This window comes from Aotus nancymaae, unplaced genomic scaffold (genome assembly GCF_030222135.1).
Source record: "Aotus nancymaae isolate 86718 unplaced genomic scaffold, 86718_ANA_hifiasm-v0.15.2.pri h1tg000012l, whole genome shotgun sequence".
Taxonomy (NCBI): domain Eukaryota; kingdom Metazoa; phylum Chordata; class Mammalia; order Primates; family Aotidae; genus Aotus; species Aotus nancymaae.
The window spans coordinates 15,039,551-15,063,110 of record NW_026988423.1 but is presented as its reverse complement, the minus strand read 5'-3'; the positions used below and the strand labels follow the sequence as shown (position 1 = coordinate 15,063,110).

General features: G+C 36.5%; 1 protein-coding gene and 1 pseudogene across 1 annotated transcript in view; both read left to right on the top strand.

Moving 5' to 3' along the window:
- RDX (radixin) overlaps positions 1-23,560 on the top strand; it is a 100,318-nt gene that overhangs the window by 34,154 nt on the left and 42,604 nt on the right. Inside the window, exons 6-10 of the mRNA XM_064375401.1 lie at positions 6,203-6,286; positions 6,477-6,623; positions 9,039-9,135; positions 10,307-10,470; positions 16,847-16,977. Coding sequence (XP_064231471.1) covers positions 6,203-6,286; positions 6,477-6,623; positions 9,039-9,135; positions 10,307-10,470; positions 16,847-16,977 — 623 coding nt within the window. The remainder of the gene's footprint in view (positions 1-6,202; positions 6,287-6,476; positions 6,624-9,038; positions 9,136-10,306; positions 10,471-16,846; positions 16,978-23,560) is intronic.
- LOC135274733 (U4 spliceosomal RNA) lies at positions 21,014-21,139 on the top strand (annotated as a pseudogene).

The window sequence follows — 23,560 nt, the reverse complement described above, 5'->3', positions numbered from 1 at the left end:
TCATTAAGATTAGAGTCCCCTTCTCAGGTTCAAGTGATTCTCTTTTCCTCAGCCTCCCAAGTAGCTGGGATTACAGCATCTGCTGCCATGCCCAGCTAATTTTTATATTTTTAGTAGAAACAGGTTTTCACCATGTTGGCCATACTGGTCTTGAACTCCTGACCTCAAGTGATCCTCCCCACCTTGGCCTCCCAAAGTACTAGGATTACAGGCGTGAGCCACCACTTCTGGCTAAATTTTCTGACTTTTTAAAAAGGCTTTTAAACTAGGTTTTTATACTCCTAGGCTAGTGCATTGTTCTTTGCTTTGGTTTTTTCTTTTTTGAGGCGGTGTCTTCCTCTTGTCACCCAGTGGAGTGCAGTGGCACCATCTCAGCTCACTGCAACCTCCACCTCCCAGGTTCAAGTGATTCTCCTGCCTCAGCCTCCTGAGTAGCTGGGATTACAGGCGCCTGCCACCATGCCCAGCTAATTTTTCTATTTTTAGTAGAGACGGAGTTTCACCACGTTGGCCAGGCTGGTCTCAAACTCCTGACCTCGTGATCCACCCACTCAGCTTCCCAAAGTGCTGGGATTACAGGCATGAGCCACCTCGCCCGGCCACATTGTTTTTATCTACAGTGTACTGCAGCCTCTATAATGGCTATTTTAAAATAACATGGCATAGGAAAAAATTATTAGAAGACCTAAATTTTGAGTACTGATTCAATTGTTTGCTGTATATGTGACCTTAGGTACATAACCTAAAACCTCTGAACCTCAACATCTAAATCTGTAAAGTGGGGGTAATAATTCTGCTCTGACTACCTTCTATTTTATGATTATAATTAATGAACTATATGGTTTACAGTTTTAACTGTCAAGTGTGATACAAGCGTTACTTGGTAATATTGATGAAATCTAGAAAATCAAACATCAAAAATTATTTTTTGATTTTTTAGAGATAGGCTCTGACTCTCTCACCTAGGCTGAAATGTGGTGGTGTCATCATAGCTCCTGTAGCCTCAAACTTCTGTGCTCCAGTGATCCTTTTGCCCCAGCCTGCAAAGTAGCTGGGACTACAGGCATGTGCCACTGTGCCCAGCTAATTTTTGTATTTGTTGTAAGAGATGGGTCTCATTATGTTGCCCAGACTGCTCTCAAATTCCTGACCTCAAGCAGTTATCCTGCTCCAGCCTCCCAAAGTGCTGGGATTACAGGCATGAGCCACTGAGCCCAGCCTAAATACTACTTTAAGTATCTTGATTCTTAATTTGGTAGCACACATATCCTTGATATTACAGACTACATTGAGATCTTTTTAGAACCTGGAAAGAGGTTTTTACTATTCTCTATTTTTAGTCCGCATTCCTGAATTTAAAAATTTCTTTTTTTTTTTTGAGACAAGGTCTGGCTCTGTCACCCAGGCTCAAGTCCAGTGATGTGATCTGGGCTTACTACAACTTCTGCCTCCTGGGCTCAAGCCATCGTCCCACCTCAGCCTCCTAAGTAGCTGGGACTACAGTGTGTGCCACCGCACCCAGCCAATTTTTGTATTTTTTGTAAGGATGATGTTTTGTTATGTGGCTCAGGCTGGTCTCGACTCCTGGATTCAAACGATATGCTTGCCTCAGCCTCTCAAAGTGCTAGGATTACAGGCATGAGCCATTGTGCCCGGCCCTAAAAATGTCTATTTAAATGTAAAAATGTGCATTACTATTAACTTAAAATTTCAGTTTTGCACCATTTCCTTATAATAGTATTGCAGCTTTTAGGTGTAGTTTCTTTTTCATGGTTACTAGATATGAAGGAAGACAACTACTTCATGTTCACTTTTATTTTCTTTGTAGGCATTAAGGTTTATTTTAGTTAACAGATATATTATCTTTTAATATATGCTTTATAGGGTGCCACAAGTACAGTAACTTTAAAGTTTGATTTTTGTTTTGAGACGGAGCCTTGCTCTGTTGCCCGGGCTGAAGTGTAGCATCGTGATCTTGGCTTACTGCACCCTCCACCTCCCGGGTTCAAGCAGTTCTCCTGCCTCAGCTTCCCAAGTAGCTGGGATTACAGGTGCCTGCCACCACGCCTGGCTAGTTTTTGTATTTTTAGTAGAGATGGGGTTTGATCATGTTGGTCAGGCTGGTCTCAAACTTCTGATCTCAAATGATCCACCTGCCTTGGCATCCCAGAGTGCTGGGATTACAGGCGTGAGCCACCATGCCTGGCCAAAATTTAATTATTAACTATTACAGTGTTCTGCTGTGTAATTTTGTAGCAATAGTAGTCACCTTGGAAGAGGAAAGAATCATCTAAGTTGTTCACCAAGAGAATCAGGAATATGAGATATTTGATAGTCTGTTTATATTCTTCTGGTTTTGAATGTTACTCTAACCTAACATCCTTCGTCCTAGATTTAAAGCACTTAATTCAGTAATCAGACTCTTATGGTGGAACTTCATTTCATATAAGGATTACCTTTTGCTTTATAATCAGAATTACTTTAAATTTTTTTTTAATGTTAAAGAATAAGAATGGTTTATCTAAACAAGTATAGTATTGATCTTTCACTGTCAAACCGAATTGTTGTTTGGTTGAGCAGCAGATGAAGTAATTGGCATGTGATGAAAAAATCCTTTAAACAGTAGAATCACACTCAAGCACAGTTTATTTTAAATACATGTGTGCTCTAACTCACTCTGTTTAAAAACAAGGAAAGTGGCTAAATGCTTTAGCTAGGGTTGCTTGTGGTTGCTAGTGCAAATGCCCATTTCAAGATTTCTTCCTTAATTTTGTGTCAGTTGTTCTTTCAGAGTTGATATTCCATGAAGGACTGATTCAAGCTATTTTAATCTTAAATGAGACTTAGTCATAAAATCAGAGACCTGTTTTTTTTCTGTTTAGAACAGAGAGGATATTATTATAGTGATTGTCTTACTCCAGTATGGTATATAGCACACTTTTTCTCAGTATCTTAGTACAGCCTGGGGAGTAAATGAGTAGTTAGGTTATTTGGTAATGACAAATTAAATAAAATAATTCAGTGATTCTGACTTATTGTATTGAAAAACCCAAATTAGTAATCTGTTCTTATTGTAGAAAAGTTTAGCTTTCGTGGTATAGATACTTAGCTCCACCAGATAGTATTGCTTCTCTTGGAAAAGAGCTAGATACACATAAATTTTTCCATACCAGGTTTCTGACTTGGGCAGCTGGGTGTTTGGTAATACCTTTTATCAAAATGAGAGGAAGAAAAAATACATTTGAGGGGGAAGATGAATTCAGTTTTGAACCTATTGAGTTTGAAATATGTATAGTATAACCAAGAGAGATGTCTATTATTTATATGCATATGTGGATCCAGACCTTTTAGAACAGTCTTGGACTACAGATACAGTTTTAGGAGTAATCAGTGAATAGATGATGATTAACCCATGAGAATGAAAGAGATCAACCTGCAAGTACTATAAAATGAGAAAAAGACCTAGGGTAGACTTTTTTGGACCTCAGTTTTTGTCTATGGGTTCTGCATTCACAGAGTCAACCAACCACAAATTGAAAATATTTGAAAAAATAAAGTAGCACAGCAATAAAAAAAATACAAACGTTTAAAAATACAGGATAAGAATACAAAACATTTATAGTGTATTAGGTATTATTAACCTAGAGATGACTGAAAATATACAAGAGGATGTGCATAGGTTATATGCAACTATTACACCATTTTATATCAGGGAAGTGAGCATCCACAGTTTTTGTTATCCATAGGGAGTCCTGGAACCAATCCTTTATAGATGTGGAGGGACAACTGTACTGAGACAAAATGGTCAGAGATTCAATAATAATACCAGAAGATGGCTGGGCGTGGTGGTGCATGCTTGTAATGCCAGCTACTCGGGAAGCTGAGACAGGAGAATCACTAGAACCCTGGAGGTGGAGGTTGCAGTGAGCCAACATGGCACCACTGCACTCCTGCACTCCAGCTTGGGTGATGGAACAAGACTCTGTCTCAAAAAACAAGAATACTACCAGAAGAGTATTATGTCATAGAAACCAAGTTAAAAGAATAATTTATGGAGAGAATGATCAGCACCGCCAAATAGTTCAAGAGGTCAAGTATGAGGAGAACTAAAGTGTTGGAATAAGGAAATTAGGACTGGGTGTGGTGGCTCACGTCTGTAATCTCAGCACTTTGAGAGGCCGAGGCGGGTAGATCACATGAGGTCAGGAGTTCGAGACCAGCCTGGCCAACATGATGAAACCCCATTTCTACTAAAAATACAAAAATTAGTCGGGTGTGGTGGCAGGTGCCTGTAATCTCAGCTACTGGAGAGGCTGAGGCAGGAGATTTGCTGGAACCTGAGGCGGAGGTTGCAGTGAGCCGAGATCACTCCATTGCACTCCAGCCCAGGCGACAAAATTAAGACTCCATCTCAGAAAAATAAAACAACAAAAAAGGAGATAGATGGTGACCTTAGAAGAGCAGTCTTTATAGAGTATTGGGTGATTGAGCCATATTGGGTAGATTGGGGGCAGTGGATGTCAGTTATGAAAACTGAGGTTAGTGTATAATGGACAGCTCATAAAAGAAAGTTAGCTCTGAAAAAGAAAAAAAAAAGGATTGGGAAAAATTGACTCTTAAATCTTTTATTCATTCTACAAATTTTTGAGGCCCTCTTTAGTACTGGCATTGGGCATATAATTATGATGAGCGGTCGACTACACTGGGTTATGTCACCAAGGCTGATTGCATGCCTGTCTGTGAACCCAGAGGCCAGACAGCAAGAAAGACAGGAAACTGAAAACTTAAGCTCTCTTAGAAGGAAGATAAAACTCTTCTCCCCAAAAGCAAGAGCTTGGAAAAGATGCCTAGAGAAAGGAGCAGAGTATAATAAGAACATAGTGGTATGTCTCAGACCTCATTAAGAAATCTATTCTAAGTGATATGTAATGTGTCCAAGGGGAGAGTTTATGATTTCTTTATACTGCCAAGAAATCCCTGGATTTCATGCAAGATTTTTTATATAGCAAAACAGTAATATTTTAACACCACAGCTTTTGCTATCAGTAAAGTAGGATCTGGTAAATAAAGGTGAGTAATTATCATATGAGCCTAAGAGAATAGAAATCATGATCTGTAGTGTGCATAGTAGGTAACTTATAAACACGACTTTGCTGATTTGGTGTTAAAATAGTAGTAGAACATAATGTTTGTGTTTGGCTGGGCCTGGTGGCTCACGCCTGTAGTCCCAGCACTTTGGGAGGCCGAGGCAGGCGGATCACTTGAGGTCAGGAATTCGAGACCAGCCTGGCCAACATGGTGAAACCCCATCTCTACTAAAGACACAAAAAGAAAAAGAAAAAAAAAATTAGCCAGGCATTGTGGCGCACACCTGTAATCCCAGCTACTCTGGAGGCTGAGATAGGAGAATCGCTTGAACACAGGAAGCAGAGGTTGCGGTGAGCCGAGACTGTGCCGCTGTACTCCAGGCTGGGTAACAGAGTGACACTCCATCTCAAAAAAGAAAAAAAAAAAGAATGTATTTTTTCACATTTTAATTAAGAACCCTGGAAGGATACAAAAAGAAGTTATTTGGAGAGCATTGGATTAGAGTATGACTTTTCACTCTACTTTTTATTTAACTGAAAGTATTACCTACATAAAACAAAATTAGTAGACAAAAAGGTAAATACAAATACATGAAGGAATAATTAGGACCCAAGAATTCTGATTTCAATCTGATCTTTAATTTTTGTATTAACAGTGAGCCATTTTTTAATCTAATATTTTATTCCTTTGAAATATTTGGGTTCCTATAAGCTATCTTTGTAGTAACTTTTTGGAGCATGTATTATTTCAAAGAATTTAAGCATCCTAGACACTTTTAATTTTGAGAGAATTATTGATTATTCTGATGCAATTGTAAAAAATAAGATAGATCTCTGGTATCCTTCTTCCAGCCTTCACTAATGGTAACATCTTGTGTAACTACAGTACAATATTATAAACAAGATATTGACATTGGTACAATCTAGCCACCTTATTCAGATTGCATCAGTTTTACCTGCACTCATTTGTGTATGTGTGTAAGTATGTAATTTAGTTCTGTGCAATTTCATCATGTGTATTAATTTGTAGTCGAGTTACTGAAAGGATTCTATACTTTTAAAGTGTATGATTTTGAATCATAAAGACATTATAATATTTTGTTTTGTCCTTTTAGTGTATTGGAACAACACAAACTAACAAAAGAACAATGGGAAGAAAGAATACAGAACTGGCATGAAGAACATAGAGGAATGTTAAGGTATTTGGGTAGCTATTTTCTATGTTTTTTTTTTCCTAAAATGTATTTTTATGTCATAACATTTATTATTACATTATTTCCAAAAGATTATTTGACTTATGTAAAGCGCTAATTTTTAATTCAAGATATTTTTGTAATTTTAGTTTGATATGCTCCTACTTAAATATGACTTTTAGTTTTATTTCAACAGGGAGGATTCTATGATGGAATACCTGAAGATTGCACAAGATCTAGAAATGTATGGAGTCAACTATTTTGAAATAAAAAATAAAAAGGGAACTGAACTGTGGCTAGGTGTTGATGCTTTGGGTCTGAATATTTATGAGCATGATGACAAGTAAGTAAATTAGTTGCATAGTGAACTAGTCATTGTTCAGTGGTCTAAATGACTTTAATCTTCTGTCCTGTTTGTCGGAGTACTTTCTTGTCCTGATTACCCTTACTACTATTTTCAAACTAAAAGATTAGTTAATGCCACATAGACTTGTAGATATTTTATCTCCATTTTCTTATCACCCTGCAGTTTCAGAGTTCTACTTTTCAGTGTATTTATCAAATGAGGTGATTTACTTTTATTTGAATTGTGCTGCTTTAGCTCTTGTGAATTATGTCTAGTAACTTAATAAAAATTTGCTCCCTCGATAGGTGAGGAATAATTCTGTAAAATGCTATTATGCTTGACCAATAGGTTGAAATTGAAATGAATATATATAAGAAATCAAGAGCAATGAGAGAATGAAATTAATAAATATGTCTATTATAGCTTAGAGGATGTTTTTTGAACATATATAGGAATTGTTTTGAATATATTTGGACATTAATACAATAGAATATCCCTGTATTATGCATATTGAACAGTATATTTTGAAATTGACCAAATATTATTTTTTATGATACATATATAATTCATCAATATTTTATTATACATATGTATAATATATGTATATTTACATTTGCATATTGTATATGTACTCTATAAATACATGGGTAAATACTGCATAGAGACAGTATATTATACACATATGCATGCAATATAAAATATACCAGACTCTTTCAAGACTTTTCAGGATTAATAACTCCAGTTGTCTTAGACTTTAATTTATTTACCATACCACATAAGCATCCAAGTCTATGCCAGTAATTAATGCCTTTTCCTACGACATTATTTATTCTAGGTTGGCTCCAGAATTTTAATTTTTATTATTACAGGTATCTAATAAAATATTAATTTCAAAGCATATGTGATTCCAAATAAACATTTTACTACTTTTACCCTAATATCTTCTCATGTTTTTATTACAAAGCAAGTTAGAATGTTATGTCATTCGGAAGAGAAGTTTTTGGAAAGCAAAAATAACTTCAAGACTAATTTTTGTAAACTGAATTTTTTTCTTTTTTGTTTTAGAGAATGGGATCTTGCTATATTGCCCAGGCTGGCCTCAAACTCCTGGCCTCTAGCGATCCTCCTGCCTCTGCCTTCTCCAGTGCTGAGATTACAGGCGTGAGCCATGGTGCCTGACTTGCTCATTTTTTGTTGTTGTTCAGGCATATATTGGAGCAATTTTTTTTTAATTTTTAAGAAGTTTTTTTTATTAGCTTCCAGGCTTACCTCACAAGATTGTTGTGAGAATTATATGAGGCAATTGCTTTAGAATTTTTTGAAGTAGTGTGTAAATATAGCATAAAATACTATGTTACATTCCTGCAGTCTGTTTTAAGCAGGTTACACTGATATCAAGGGCCATTAGAGGGCAGTATAACACATGCATATTGACTAAAGAATGTTTTTCTCTAGAGGGACAAAGAATAAAAAAAAAAAAGAATGTTTTATGTCAAAAGACTGCTGTTCTGCAGTACCTACTCAGCTTGAGAACTAAAAGCAATATAAATAGGTAGAAATTCATGCTGTGTTGTCAGAAGCCTGGCTAAAAGATGTCTTCTGGCCAGTATAGGTGTCAAAATCATTTCTCGGTCGTAGTTATTAGGACAATAGGACAATAGTGATGTATGTGATGGATAGTCTGAAACAGTAAAATACATGAAAAGGCAGAAACAAAGTTACTTATTCCAATTTGATTCCCTGTATCTTTAGGGTGGTAAAAAGGAGGTAACTGCTGTATAGTTTCAAGAGTTTTAATTCCATCTCGACCATTTATCCAAATATTTGTGTGACTGTTTAAAATTTTAAAGTTGACATATAATTCATATACCATAAAATTCTTTTAAAATATACTGAAATAAGTATTTTTAGTATATTCATGAATATCCAGACAGTTTCAAATTAAACACAGGGAGGAAGTACTGTTTTTTTTTTTTTTAATCTTCAGTAACTTGCCAGTGATTCATATGAGAAGTTATAAAGGCCTCTTTCCCCCCTTCTTATACATATTTAAATGGTAACTGTAGCTTGAATCCAAACAGAATAAAAACTAAATAGCTAGTGCAAACCCCAAGAGGCTCAGTTCTACACTCGGGTCACCAAGTAGTTTTTTAAGATAATTTTAAGAAAATAACTATAATACTTTTAAGATTCATGATATATTTATGAAATCTTTGGACAATTATTTGTTTTATGTGATTTATCAATTTTCCCCTTAAAAAATAAGGTCAACTGTAGTTATGAATAAGTTAATACATTTTGAAAATCTGAAACTCTTAAGATTGGTCATTCAGCCAGTTTAGACCCTAAACAGTTAGGAAATTTGTTCATTGGTTCCTGCCTTTAATTAAGGAGATGTTCTTATTTTTTAAGGTTAACACCTAAAATTGGTTTTCCCTGGAGTGAAATCAGAAATATTTCATTTAATGACAAAAAATTTGTTATAAAGCCAATCGACAAAAAGGCACCTGTAAGTAATTTTTTAAATGTTTTGTGTATGAACTGTATATCTGCTACTTTCCTATGATATCACTTGAAGAATAACATTGTTCATTTATTAAATTGCTTCTGAGGAACTTTCTCTTTCCATAGGTCAGCTTTCCCAGTGATGAAATAATATATGTTAATAAAAATCCAAAGTTTAATTTTTAAAGTAAGATATAAATATTAAAATTTTATTTGAAATTCAGTTATAAGATAGATAATATTTATTAGGAGGTTAGTAAAAACAATCGCCATTCCTAAGATGCAATTTTAAAACATTTCTTCATTGATGGCTAGAATGCAGTAGAGGTAGCCCTATTCTAAATTAATGTTGTTTACATAGTTTTGCATTATGAACTTTGTATTTTTGTTAACTTGAAGCCTTGAACTTAAGAAATCTTTTTATTTAAATAGATTTTTAAAGTTCCACTAATGTCAAATATACTCTAGTATCCTAACTCTGTTAGTTATTGGGAAGATAAAAGATAAGGAGAACAGGCCAGGCACGGTGGCTCAGGCCCATAATCCCGGCACTTTGGGAGGCTTGAGGGAGGCAGATCACCTGAGGTGAGGAGTTTGAGACCAGCCTGGCCAACATGGTGAAGCCTCATCTCTACTGAAAATACAAATATTAGCCAGATGTGGTGGTACATGCCTGTAATCCCAGCTACTCGGGAGGCTGAGGCATGAGAGTTGCTTGACCCCGGGAAGCAGAGGTTAGAGTGTGCCAAGATTGCATACTGCACTCCCGCCTGGGTGACAGCAAGACACTGTCTCAAAAAACCCCAAACAATTCTAGGTTAAAAAAAACTCTACAGCCATGAACAGAGAACCAGTTTTGACATTAATGGCAAATGGCTTATAAGGAACTTTATACAGTTCATAGTTACTTTGGAGAACAAAAAGGAATAAATGACATTTAATGTATTACAAAGATAAGAATATTAGCCTCTTTACAAAACTGGCAGGATACGAAAGATAAGGAACCAGTTATGTGGAAGTATGTCATCCTCACTGGGAGTTATGAAATTGTATGATTTCTAAACTATATGTTATATGACATTAAAATTCATACCTCATGTTAAAATTTAGTACAGATTGTTGTGAGAGACAGTATCCCTCAGGAAGATTTTAAATTCAGAATACTTTATGCTTAGGATTTTGTTTTTTATGCACCTCGTCTGAGAATCAATAAGAGGATTTTGGCCTTATGTATGGGAAACCATGAACTATACATGCGAAGAAGGAAGCCTGATACTATTGAAGTACAACAGATGAAGGCTCAGGCTAGGGAGGAGAAACATCAGAAGCAGTTGGAAAGGTATGGAATTTATGACCTTTTACTTTTAATTGATAGGAGTAGGCTATCTAAAATTTAAGACTGCTCAGTTTTTTAAATATACCTTACATTTGTATTTTTTAATATTTTCATTGTATTAAAATTCAAAGACAGTCTTATCACTCTATCCTTCTTTAAAATGAGTATGTATAATTTTCAAGTTAGAAACCTTTGACAGGTATCTCAGAAAATAGCTTTTTGTGACTCATTACTTGCTTTTTACTGATAGACATTGTTTTAGATGTAGTATGAAATTTTCAAAATTGTTTTACTTGTGACTTATATTAATTTTTTCAGGGTAAGAATGTGCTGAATATTTAACTTTGAAACAGTGTCAGTGACATTGTAGTACACAACTGAAACATCACTTTGCTGAGTAGGATAATGCCAAAGACTAATCTTTTTAACTATGTTTCTCTTTGACTTAAAAAAAAAATGTTAAATATGTTAAATTGAGAATTTTAAAAATGGAATGATAGTGAATAAAAATTTGTATCAACCCTGGAGTCAGATTATTGGGTCCAGTAATATTAATTTCCAAATCTGATTTTAGATTAATTTCAACTTTTTGCTTTACTTGAAAAAATTTAGAGGCCAAACTAAGGTTAACTTTTATTGAATACGTTTTTATGGAACAACATGATAGTCTAAGAAATAGAGTAGGTCCTTAAAACATACACATTTTAAATACTAGATACAAGGTACTTTGTATCTAGTAATTAAGGAAGCCATCTGCCAGATATCATTTTGCTACTATATTTTTAGTTTTTCTGTTGAATGATTTTTTTCTTATTCAACAGCTGTTCTATGTAATTAAGGGATTTTGTTGATTTTTACTTATTTTGTAATATTAACTCAAATTATCTGCCTTAGAGAGGTTAACCACATAACAAAACATTTTTATATGGGTATAAAGCTTGTCAGTAATTACTGGTCCCACCATTAAAGTTGGTGAGCTGAGCATGGTGGCATGTGCCTGTAGTCCCAGCTACTTGGGAGACTAAGCCAGGAGAATTGCTTGAGCACAGGAGTTTGAAGACAATCAGGGCAACAGGCAACATGCAACATAGTAAGACCCTTTCTCTTTGGGGGGGGAAAAAAGGGGACAATGAGTCGGATTGTTACTTTGACAGGCTCTGTCCTTTTTTATTGTGGTCATGTGCTTTAGCATTACATTGTGGTTCTAATCTTAAATGCTTTTTAAAAATAATCTTTATTGGGCTTTACTTTCTATACAGTACATTCTTTTCCATCATAGATTTGCATTTGCCTCTGTCAAAGGGAAGACTTCCTTTAGTTTCTACTTAATTTTTAAAAATCATCTTAAAGCTTTCACTGTGTCTTCAAGGTCTTCTAGCATGAGATAAATGAAGAATTCCTTTATGTACAGTTTCTGTATCTCACACTCATCACTCTGTATTATGCCTAACTGTACTGCTCATTCATAATGTTGATACGTTATTTACATTCTCAACTTAATACATTTGTCTATATGTCCTTTATTTCATGGCTTATAGAGGAGTACTGTATCGCTTCTAGTACAGGTAGTATGTTTACTTGGTATCATTTGGTAATGGTGCTGTATTTTGGTTACTCTAGGGCCTAGATGGAAGTGGAAGACTTGTTTCTTTTTTGGCACAATAATCCATAGTTCTGGATAAATTTTATAGCTCTTCGTTAGTAAACAGTTATTGTCTGCTTTATACTCAGTAGGGGTTCAGTAACTTATTTAGTTTGAATGTCTAGAAGATACATTATTCTAGTCACCTAGGGATTGGCAGTCTTTCAGAAATGGTGTATTGAATCATTTATTCCCTGCTTTACAGATCAGAGAGAGAGAAATGGCAGCTGTATGTGTGGAAACAATTTTGATTAAGCCCATTGGCAAAGCAGCCAGCAGACATACCTGGGAGAATGCTCAGAGGTATGCTGCCTGTGCTGCTAGACTCTCTTGGTCATGAACAGTAGTTGGGAAAGAGTAGCAAAGAGACCTCTTTCCCTACAGTACTTTGGTATGTTTGGCTATATTTACTCCCCATAATTTTCATAACTTTGAGGTTTTTTGGCAAGGAAGATGACTTTATACACTATGGGTGGTTATTCCTTGTAGTGTTTGCTCTTAAATTATTTGCATCCAAATTGAATTATGACTTATAATTTTTGCACTTTTTTGTATGGCTAAAATTGTTTCCACATGTAAAAACTGAAAGCCCCAAGTTTACAGTTTAGAGTTACATATCCATGTGCAAATTGTAGGTTAGCTATGGGAGATTCTGTATCGAGACTGGCTAGTGTCATACAAGGAACACAGGCTTTGAAACTAGATAAATCTGGATTTGAAACTTCTTCTAACAGTCATCAAACAGATAATTTTGAGCCTGTGTTTCCTTGCTTTTAATATGAAAATAATATTCTTACCTTCAAGCATTTTTGTAAGAAAGCATGACAGTGGTATACAGGCATTTAGCAAAGTACTTGGTACTTAATAAACAATAGCCATTATAATAATTTCTAATATTATTATAAACTAAGTTAAATATGTTTTTAATATTCAATGAAGAAAAATGTAATTGGATCCATTTGATATTCTTTAAAAAGTAAGATATTCTAAAGTAATTTTTTGCGTGTTAATACAGGGAATAATAGTTTTTTAATAATATTTATGTCCTTGAAATAGAACAACCGTGTTGAAATGAATGTTTCCAAACCCAAACTTCAAATAAAAATATCTGCGTCTATTGTTACAGTAATCACAAAAGACTTCGTGAAGAAAGTGGGACTAAGTGGGACTAAGGCTTGAAGGTTAGAGAGAGGGGAAGATACGTTCAGAAGAAGCAGCCAACATAAACGAATATGTAGAGATAAAAACATGTGTGGTGTGCCTATGGGCCAGTGAGGCCCTCTCAAGTGAATAGCATTTGAGGGAGCAGCAAGATCCTCTAGTTTCATAAAGGAGACAAGACAAGCCTGTAAAAACTAGATATCACTGAGTAATGTAAAGGACTGAAGGCATTTGTATTATTTGAATGAAGTGTTGCCTGGAAATGGCTATCGTCAGGGTAGGATTCTTATAAAATGTGAGCTTTGAGCCTCACAAAGTACAGTAAACTATAACATGTTTTAAATACTGTAATCAGGTTAAATATCTGCTGTATACTTATTCCATTTTTCAGTAGGAAGACCATTTCCCACCCCTCTCAACTTGCTTGTGGCTGGATTATCTTGGTTCTGTTTTTCTGCTTCCACATCTCCTTCACCTCTATCCCTGAAAAAGAACAAAAAATATCGATAGGGAAAAGCTAAATAAAATCAGCACATCCATCTCCAGAAGGGGCCATTTATGCCAGAGCTGGATCTGAAAGGCTCTTATTGGTGGAATATGATGGTAGCCTTCTGGTTGAGATCTGGTTTGCAGTGGAAGTCCTCGAGAATTGTCTTGGGACCTTGGGGAAGGGGGGACGAAGGTAGTTGGCTTGGGTGGCAGCACTGGATGTGATTGCACAGAGGCCAGGAAGTGGTTGGGTAGTCTAATCAACATCCTAGGGTGCAGACAACCTGGCATGGAAAAGAACAGCTTTTGGCCATACTAGCAATTACTTGGAAAGTACTGTGCTTTTGCTTCTTGTGCTTTCATACAGAGCCTGATATTTAGCTATCTAAAGAACACAGAAAGGTCAGCAGCTGCTGTGGGGGCCACCAGGCCTTTCTTTTGCCCAGAGAGATTGGGAAACACAAATTTCCCCTAAACTCATGTCTTACAGAGGCATCTCATACCTCTAGAACTCCTTAAATCTCTTTGCCTATAAAGGCTTTATAAATTGAAATAGGATTGAAAGAGGTTAATGTCCTGCAGAGTGAGCCCAAGTACTGGGGTTAGAAAGAGTTATTGGCTTTTCCTCCTTGCTGTTAAGAAAGTACCTCATAGGCATAGGGAACTCCAGAACAGAGTTGGAACTTCCCTTGCATGAATGGCCACAAGGCTCTAGTTTGTTTTTTATTTGACAGGGTCTTGCTTAATTGCCTGCCAGGCTCTAGCACAGTGACATGATCATAGCTCACTGCAACCTTGACCTCCTGGGCACAAGTGATCCTCCCACCTTAGCCTCCTTGCGTAACCAGGACTGTGGGTACACACTACCATGCCTGGCTAATTTTTTATTTTTATTTTTAGAAGAGATGAGGTCTTCTTATGTTGCCCTAGGCTTGAACTCCTAACCTCAAGCAATCTTCCTGCCTTGGCCTCCCAGTGTGGTGGGATCACAGACGTGAGCCACCATGCCCAATGTTTATAGATTCTTAAATGGTGGGAGGATTCATTAAACCAGCAGCGAGGTGTGGTGACCCTTCATGTTTTGGCTTGGCACACTAGAGGGTCACCATCAGTGTCTGACCTCTTGCTGACTTGCAACACCTGTTTGCCCCAAAGGTGAGCTCTCTTTCTGTCTTAGGGCAGATGGGTACTAGGAGCTGCAGGAATTTTATTAAAATTCAGGTTTATAAATAAGGGAGAAATCTTTGATAGCAAAATTTTGCTGATAAGTTTGTCAGAGACTGCAAGCTGAGAAACTACAGGGTTTTGTACTTGAAATTCAGAATTGACAGCAGGTGGCAGTGCTATCTATTTGTGGAACATTAGAACATACTCAGATAAATTTCAGAGATGAAATCATAACTGATTTTTTAAGTTATCAAAATAGCGATTTGAGTGTTGGTTCAACTTAAGTAAAAAACATTGTCTGATAATAGAGTTTCCCCGTGTGAATTTTATTCCTCTTTGTATTTTTGGCCCCAGCATAGAGTCTGACCAATGATTAGGCTCTTGGTAGATGTTTCGTGAATGAATTTGGCAGTATTTAAAAGAAACACTCTTCGGGCCAGATGTGATGGCTCAGGCCTGTAACCCCAGCACTTTGGGAGGCCTAGGTGGGTCAGGAGTTCAAGACCACCTGAGGTCAGGAGTTCAAGACCTGTCTGACTAACATGGTGAAACCCCATCTCTACTAAAAATACAAAAATTAGCTGGGTGTGGTGGCAGGTGCCTGTAATCCCAGCTACTTGGGAGGCAGAGGCATAAGAATCACTGGAACCCAGGAGGTGGAGGTTGCAGTGAGCCGAGATGGCACCACTGCACTCCAGCCTGGGCAACAAGAGCAAAACTTTGTCTCAAAAAAAAAAAAAAAAAGAGAAGAAAGTTACACTTTCATCAGGCTCATGGCAGATGCAGCTAAATGATCAAGGCATTTTTTCCCCACTGAGTTCTGATGATATTTTTAAAGATCATTAGCCACCTACTATCATTCTAATGGAATTGTGAGAGGAGGTGAAACTGAAATGTCATCTTGTATCGAGGCATAAATGGGTACTACCTGAGAAATTAAACTTGGATTAATTTATTTTTAATGATTGAAAATTGTTGCCCTCCCTGTTTTTAAGATACATGCCTTTGTTTGTGCCTTTCAGTCCTTTATTATTTCCCTAGCAGACGGCTCCTGTTAATCTAAAGAAGGCATTTTCTTGGGGCGTGGCAACTGTGGGTAACTCTTTTGGTGCTGATATTTAATTTGTTGTCAGAGTTCATCCTGCATGCAAATGGTAAATCTAATTTTTCCCCCACTCAGTGTGCCTTATAAACATGTTTTGTACACAGGGATATATTCGACAGTTAGACTTTACCAGCCATTTTGTAAACCCATCTTTTGTGGATGTTCCTAAATGTCTAAGTTTTTAATATTTTTTAAAAACAGTCTCAGTTGTCTTATTGTGACCCCACAATAAATAATACATTGGAACCCAGCACATGTATGTACATACATGGTCCTGTATTTTTAACTACGTGCTATTTTGAACACAAGTGTAATATAATGAAAACCCTGGTAAAATATTTATGCCATTGTTTCTTCTTAGTTGATTCAGTTAGTTCTTAGCTTTCATATGAGTGACATTTCTAATTATTATTATTTTTCAGTAGTTTTGGGGCTACAGGTGATTGTTGGTTACATAATGGGTTCTATAGTGGTGAGTTCTGAGATTGTAGTGCACCTGTCACTTGAGCAGTGTACACTGTTCCCAATACATAGTCTTATATTCCTCACCCCACTCCCAACCATTCCCTCTCAAGTCCTCAAAGTCGATCATATCACTCTGTCTTTGCATCCTCATAGCTTAGCTCCCACTTATAAGTGAGAACATACGGCATTTGTATGTTCTGAGTTACTTCACTTAGAATCATGACCTCCAGCTTCATCCAGGTTGCTGCAAAAGACATTATTTTATTCCTTTTTATGGCTGAGCAGTATTCTATCACATGAGTAATGTTTCTGTCTATTAATTTGTAACAGCAATTGCAATTTCTTTTAAGGGCACAATTAGAGAATGAAAAGAAGAAAAGAGAAATAGCAGAAAAGGAAAAGGAAAGGATAGAACGTGAAAAGGAAGAGCTAATGGAACGTCTAAAACAAATTGAAGAACAGACAATTAAAGCCCAGAAAGGTAAGCGTTTCTTTTTGACAATGGATTAAAAATTATTATTGCTTCGTTGTCAGATAGTGGTATTTTTTTTTACTACTATTAAACCTTATTTGTTATCTAGGACAATTGTATATTTAATTGCCAGATTAATACTTAGTGGAATTACAATTACATCATAAACATGTTTCACTAAGGCACATTCATTTATACAGTGCTGATGTTTCTCTTAAACATGCAAATTTTTTTTTTAGTTTTTTTATTTTAAGCAAATATTTTTCATATATATTCTTAAATATTGTAAATGACTGTAAATATGGGTTCTATAAACAAAAAACACATATCCAACACATGATGGCATTTAAACAAAAGTATATAATGCTTTATGGTTGTATAAGTAAGGCATTTAGGTAATTTAAAGTAATTTAAGCTATTCTGACTATATAAACTTTTTTGGAACTCAGTTCCTAAAATGATTTTATTTTAGTGTACTAGACAATACACAACACATAGACATGTTATGTCTTTTGTTTGTTTTTGGTAATATGTTTGGAAGAACTTACTTGTTAGGCAATATATAACCAAAGTGCTACAGTACATAGAAAGGATACACTGGATTTATAGTGTGTGGTTTGTATTAAGTAACTTTAGGATATACTACTTTCACTCAGCAAATAGTAGAGAAAGCAAGGGAAAAAAAGTATTGCATGAATAAAATATTTTTCTCCTTTCTAAGCAGCAGGCTCTCAAGGGTAACATGAAGTCTACACTGTTTATAAAAGCTATATTTAATAACCTGCTTTCCTAACAATTGGTAGAACAAGCTATTCAGTTTTGTTGGAAGTAGCCAACACAGGTTGAATAACCCTTTTTGAAAATGCTTGGTAACAGAAGTACTCCAGATTTTGGAATGTTTGCATTGTCCTATTGAGGATCCCAAATCTGAAAATCCAAAATCTGAGCTTTTTTTTTAAGATACAGTCTTGCTCTGTCATCCATGCTGGAGTGCGGAGGCATGATCTCAGCTCACTGCTACCTCTGCCTCCCAGGTTTAAGCAATTCTTCTGCTTCAGCCTCCCAGGTAGCTGGGATTATAGGCCCATAGCACCAGGCCCAGCTAATTTTTGTATTTTTAGTGTAGAGAGAAGGTTTTGCCATGTTGGCCAGACTGGTCTTGACCTGACTTCAAGTAATCCACTTGCCTTGGCCTCCTAAAGTGCTGGGATTACAGACGTGAGCCACTGTGCCCAGTCATGAGCATTTTTTTGAAGGTCATGTTGATGCTTAAAAAGTTTTGGATTTTGGAGCATTTCACATTTCAGATTTTTTGGATTAAGGATATGCAGTCTTTAGTCTTATTTAAGATATATTTTGATTTCTTATACCAGCCTGCTGTGGTAGAGACATACTCTTGAGCAATGAGAGTAGACTAATTATAAGGGAGAGTAACTAGAGGGGAAAGCCACAAAAATTGCTATAAATGCACAAGCTGATTGATCATTTCAATTTCAAGAGGATTAGAAATAATACTTCTAGGAGAAAAAATAGTAATAAACCTAGGTTTTATTCTGACTCATTAGAAGACTTACTTCTCAGAGCAGTGAAAGCCTTAGAAATGAATTTAGCTGAGTGCCCACGGGGGTAATAAAGCATTGATTTTCAGGCCACAACTCAGGGGCAGAACTTGTTTTCTGAATGCCACTTTATGCTATTTCTGCCACCCTAGGTACCTTTTTTAAAAATTCAATCATAAAACACATGTATAAAGTGTGCCTACTTTGTGCTGCATTCTAGGAATACAAAGATTTAGCATAGATGGGAGTAAAGTCTGTGTATTTGACAGAAATACGTACATAAAAATATTAATAAAGTGGGATAGTATGTGTTAAGTGCCATGTGAATAGTGTGGACAATACTTTTAGAGGAAGAATGCTATAAAAAATCGGGATTGTACTGAAGTATGTTAAAGTTTAAAAACATTACTGATCTTATTTTAAAGAAAAGATTAAATCATAGTACCACTTTATCATTGACATAACACGTTTTCTGAGAAAATACTTACTAAGTCTTTCAATCTCATTTAGGGTGTTTAACAAAAATATTAATGATTTACAAGTAAACAAGCACTGAAGAATATAAGGAAGATAGAACATAAGAAAGGATATAGAGCATTCCTACCAAGATAATTTCAAATCAGTCATCTTAAGGCAAAGGATACCCAATTATTTTAAAATTTCTTCAATAAAGCTTTCCCAGGCTTTCCTAGAGTCTCCATGATTGTCTTGTAATTTATGCTAATTGTCTTACAAATGCCATAAATTTGGCCGTATCTAAATCATGATTTAGTAGATCAATTTGTAATTTTTTTTAAGAAGAAACTTTTTTATACTTACTAATAATTTTTAAAAATTGAAGTCATTATTTTAAGTGAATCATTAAATAGAATTATATATCTGTTGACATTTTCATGATGTACCATTGTTAAATTATTTTATATCACCGGGTGTGGTGGCTCACTCCTGTAATCCCAGCACTTTGGGAGGCTGAGGTGGGCAGGTCACGAGATCAAGAGATCATCCTGGCCAACATGATGAAACTCCATCTCTATTAAAAAATACAAAAATTAGCTGGGCGTGTTGGCATGTGCCTGTAGTCCCAAGTATTTGGGAGGCTGAGGCAGGAGAATTGCTTGAACCCAGGAGGCGGAGACTGCAGTGAGCTGAGATTGCACCACTGCATTCCAGCCTGGCACCTGGCGACAGAGCAAGACTTTGTCTCAAAAAAAAAAATTATTTTATATCTTTATCATTTTTTAACCATTTTGAAGATATATTGGTGATGATATATTTGAGATATAATAAAGTCAGACCTGGCCAGGCACAGTGGCTTACATCTGTAAGCTTAGCACTTGGAGGAGGCCAAAGCAGGAGGACTGCTTAAGGCCAGGAGTTCAAGACCAGCCTGGGCAACATAGCGAGACCCTTCTCTACAAAAAGTAAAAATAATAAAATAGGCTGGGTGCGGTGACTCATGCCTGTAACCCAAGTGCTTTAGGAGGTTGAGGCAGGAGGATTGCTTAAATCCAGGAGTTTAAGGCCAGCCTGGGCAACATAGTGAGATCTTGTCACTCCAAAGACTAAAAGTGAGCTAGGTGTGGTGGCATGTGCCTGTTGTATCAGATACTCAGGAGGCTGAGAAGTGGGAGGATCATTTGGGTCTGGGAGGTCAAGGCTGCAGTGAGTCATGTTTGGGCTGCTGTACTCCAGCCTGAGCAACAGGGTGATATCCTGTCTCAAATAAAATAAAATAATAAGTAAATAAATGTATACACACATGTGCGCGTGCGCGCACACACACACACACACACACACACAGAGTGCCAGACCTGCATTCAGTTACTGTCCCAGCAAATATCATCGTGAATTCCATCTTCAAGAAGACAAACAATAGAAAAGAATTAGTATAATGATTTCATTCATTCTGGATACATCTTCTGTGTATTAGGCACCGTTCTAGTATTGAGTTTATAGTACTGGACAAAAAACTTTCTGTTCTCCTGGAGTTTACATTTTATTGGGGAAAGACAAAATAATGTATTAAATAATACAATTATTTTACATAGTTTTAAGTGCTACAAGGAAAGGAAACATGGTAATGTGATGAAAGCAGTAGTTGTGGGTAGGAAGGGAGTGTCTAATTTAGACATACATTGTTTACAATTTGAAAAGGCTTTACTTCTATCATTAACTTAGAATATGACTATAAGCAAGTAATTTTAATATCTCAATTTCCTTAGGATCCTAATTTCTGAAGTGGAAATAATCCCTAATTTAGCATTCTGAGATTAAAAAGAATATTTAAAGTTGTTGGGTTCTTTTGGTGAGACAGGGTCTCACTCTGTTGAACAGGCTGGAGTGCAATGGTGCAATCAAGGCTCACCGTAGCCTCAAATTCCTGGGCTCAAGTGATTCTCCCACATTGACCTCCCAAAGTGCTGGGATTATGGGCATGAGCTGTTGCACCCAGGCTTATAATTGGACTTTTTTAAAAACAAAAAGTTAGCTTGGCGAAGTGGCAGTATCGTAGCCAATGAGGTTTATCCAAGGCATGATTATTGCTAATTTAAAACTTTTCCCGATACCACATCATGACAACTTGCAGTATAGTTTGACAGTCTATATGGAGACCGAATTAAAAAAAAAATTTGGCTGGGTGCGGTGACTTATGCCTGTAATCTCAGCACTGTGGGAGGCTGAGGCGGGCAGATCACTTGAAGTTAGGAGTTCAAGACAGCTTGGCCAACATGGTGAAACCCCATTGCTACTAAAAATACAAAATTAGTGGGTGCTTGTAATCCCAGGTACTAGGGAGCCTGAGGCAGGAGAATCACTTGAACCCAGGAGGCGGAGGTGGCAGTGACCCAATATCGTGCCACTGTACTCCAGGCTGGACGACGAACAAGACTCTGTCTCAAAAAAAATAAAGAAAGAAATAAAATTTTTATTGAAGTACAGATAGAGTGATTTCTCAAGTACACGGCTTAATTTTTACAAATTGAATTTATTCCCATAAGTGCCCTGAACACAATATAGAAATTACCTACACTCAAGGAGTCTCCTCCTTTTCTCTTTTTCTTTTAACCTCAAATGTGATTTCTGTCACTCTGATTTTACCCTCATATAGAGCTTAGTTTTGTTTATTGTCTTCTAATAGCTTTGTTGAGCTATAGCTTATAATTTACATACCATGTAATTACCCATTTGAAATATACAGTTTAAGGGTTTTTAGTGTATTCACAAAGTTATATAGCTATTACCATAATCAATTTTAGAACATTTTCATTATCCCAAAAAGAAATCCCATACCCATTAGCAGTCACTCCCATTTCTTCTCAGTACCCCTTCTATCTGCCCTAGGCAACCACTAATCTTTCTCTATATATTTGTCTATTCTGGACAATCATATGAATGGAGTCATGCAAAATATGGTCTTTTGTGACTGGCTTCTTTTGTTTAATATAATATTTTAAAGGTTCGTTCATATTTTGGCATGTGTCAGCACTCCATTTTTGTTTGTGTGTCTGTTTTTGAGATGGAGTGTCACTGTCACCCCAGGCTAGAGTGCAAATGGCATGATCTTGGCTCACTATAACCTCTGCCTCCCGCGTTTAAGGAATTCTTCTGCCTCAGCCTCCCAAGTAGCTGGGATTACAGGTACCTGCCACCACACTCAGCTAATTTTTGTATTTTTAGTAGAGACGGGGTTTCACCATATGGGTCAGGCTGGTCTTGAACTCATTTTATGGATATGCTTTGTTTTATTTATTCGTTCATCAGTTGATGGATGTTTTTGATTGTTTCCGCTATTTAACTAAAGTGAATAATGCTGTTACGAACATTTGTTGTGTAGGTTTTGTTGTTCATATGTCTTCATTTCTTTTGGGTATATACCTAAGGAGTGGAATTGCTGGGCCATGTGATAACTGTGTTTAACTCTTTGAGGAACTGCTGCGTTGGTTTCTGAAGTGAAACATAACATATTACGTTTCCACTAGCAAGTTTGATTTCTCCACATTTCACCAATACTTGTTAGTGTTTTTCTTTTGGATTATAGTCATCTTAATGGGTGTAAAGTGGTATCTTATAGTTTTTATTTGCATATCTCTAATATCTGGTGATGTTGAGTGTCTTTCCATATGCTTTTTGGACATGGATGTGTCTTTTTTGTGTGTGTGCCTGAGACAGGGTCTCTCTCTGTTGCCCAGGCTGGAGTGCAGTGGCATGATCCCAGTTCACTGCATCCTCAGTCTCCGAAGTTCAAGTGATTCTCATTCCTCAACCTCCTGAGTAGCTGGGATTACAGGCATGCGCCACCACACTTGACTGATTTTTATATTTTTATTAGAGACAGGGTTAACCTTGTTGGCCAGGCTGGTCTCCAACTCCTGGCCTCAAGTAATCTGCCTGTCTTGGCCTCCCAAATTGCCGGGATTACAGGCCTGAGCCACTGTGCCCAGCCGTGGATTAATCAGTTTTCTTTCTTTTACTGGTGATTGAAAGTACATTTGCTCTACTAGTTTATATTGTTAGGGTTTGGTTTGGTTTGGTTAGCCATTCTGGTGAGTATAGTGAATATACAGGTTGAATATCCCTTATCTGAAATACTTGGGATCAGAGGTGTTTTAGATTTGAGGTTTTGTTTTTTTTTTAATTGGAATGTTTGCATTATGCTAACTGGTTGAGCATCTCTCATTCAAAATTCCGAAATCTGAAATGCTGTCAGTAAGCATTCCCTTTGAGTGTTGTGCAAATGCTCAAAACATTTAGGATTTTGGAGTAATTTGGAGTTCAGATTTCTGGATTTGGATACTGTATCTGTAGTGTATGTTCTTGATTACCAGTGATGATAAATATTTCATGGTTTACAGACCACATGGTCTCTGTCCCAGCTATTCAGCTCTGCTACTGCAGTGTGAAAGCAGCCGTGTACTATAATACATAAACAAATGAGGGTGGCTGTGTTCCAGTAAAACTTAACTTACCAAGAAAAAACCACTGAGTTGGGTTTGCTCCATGAGTCGTTTGCTAACTCCTGTATTAACTCAGTT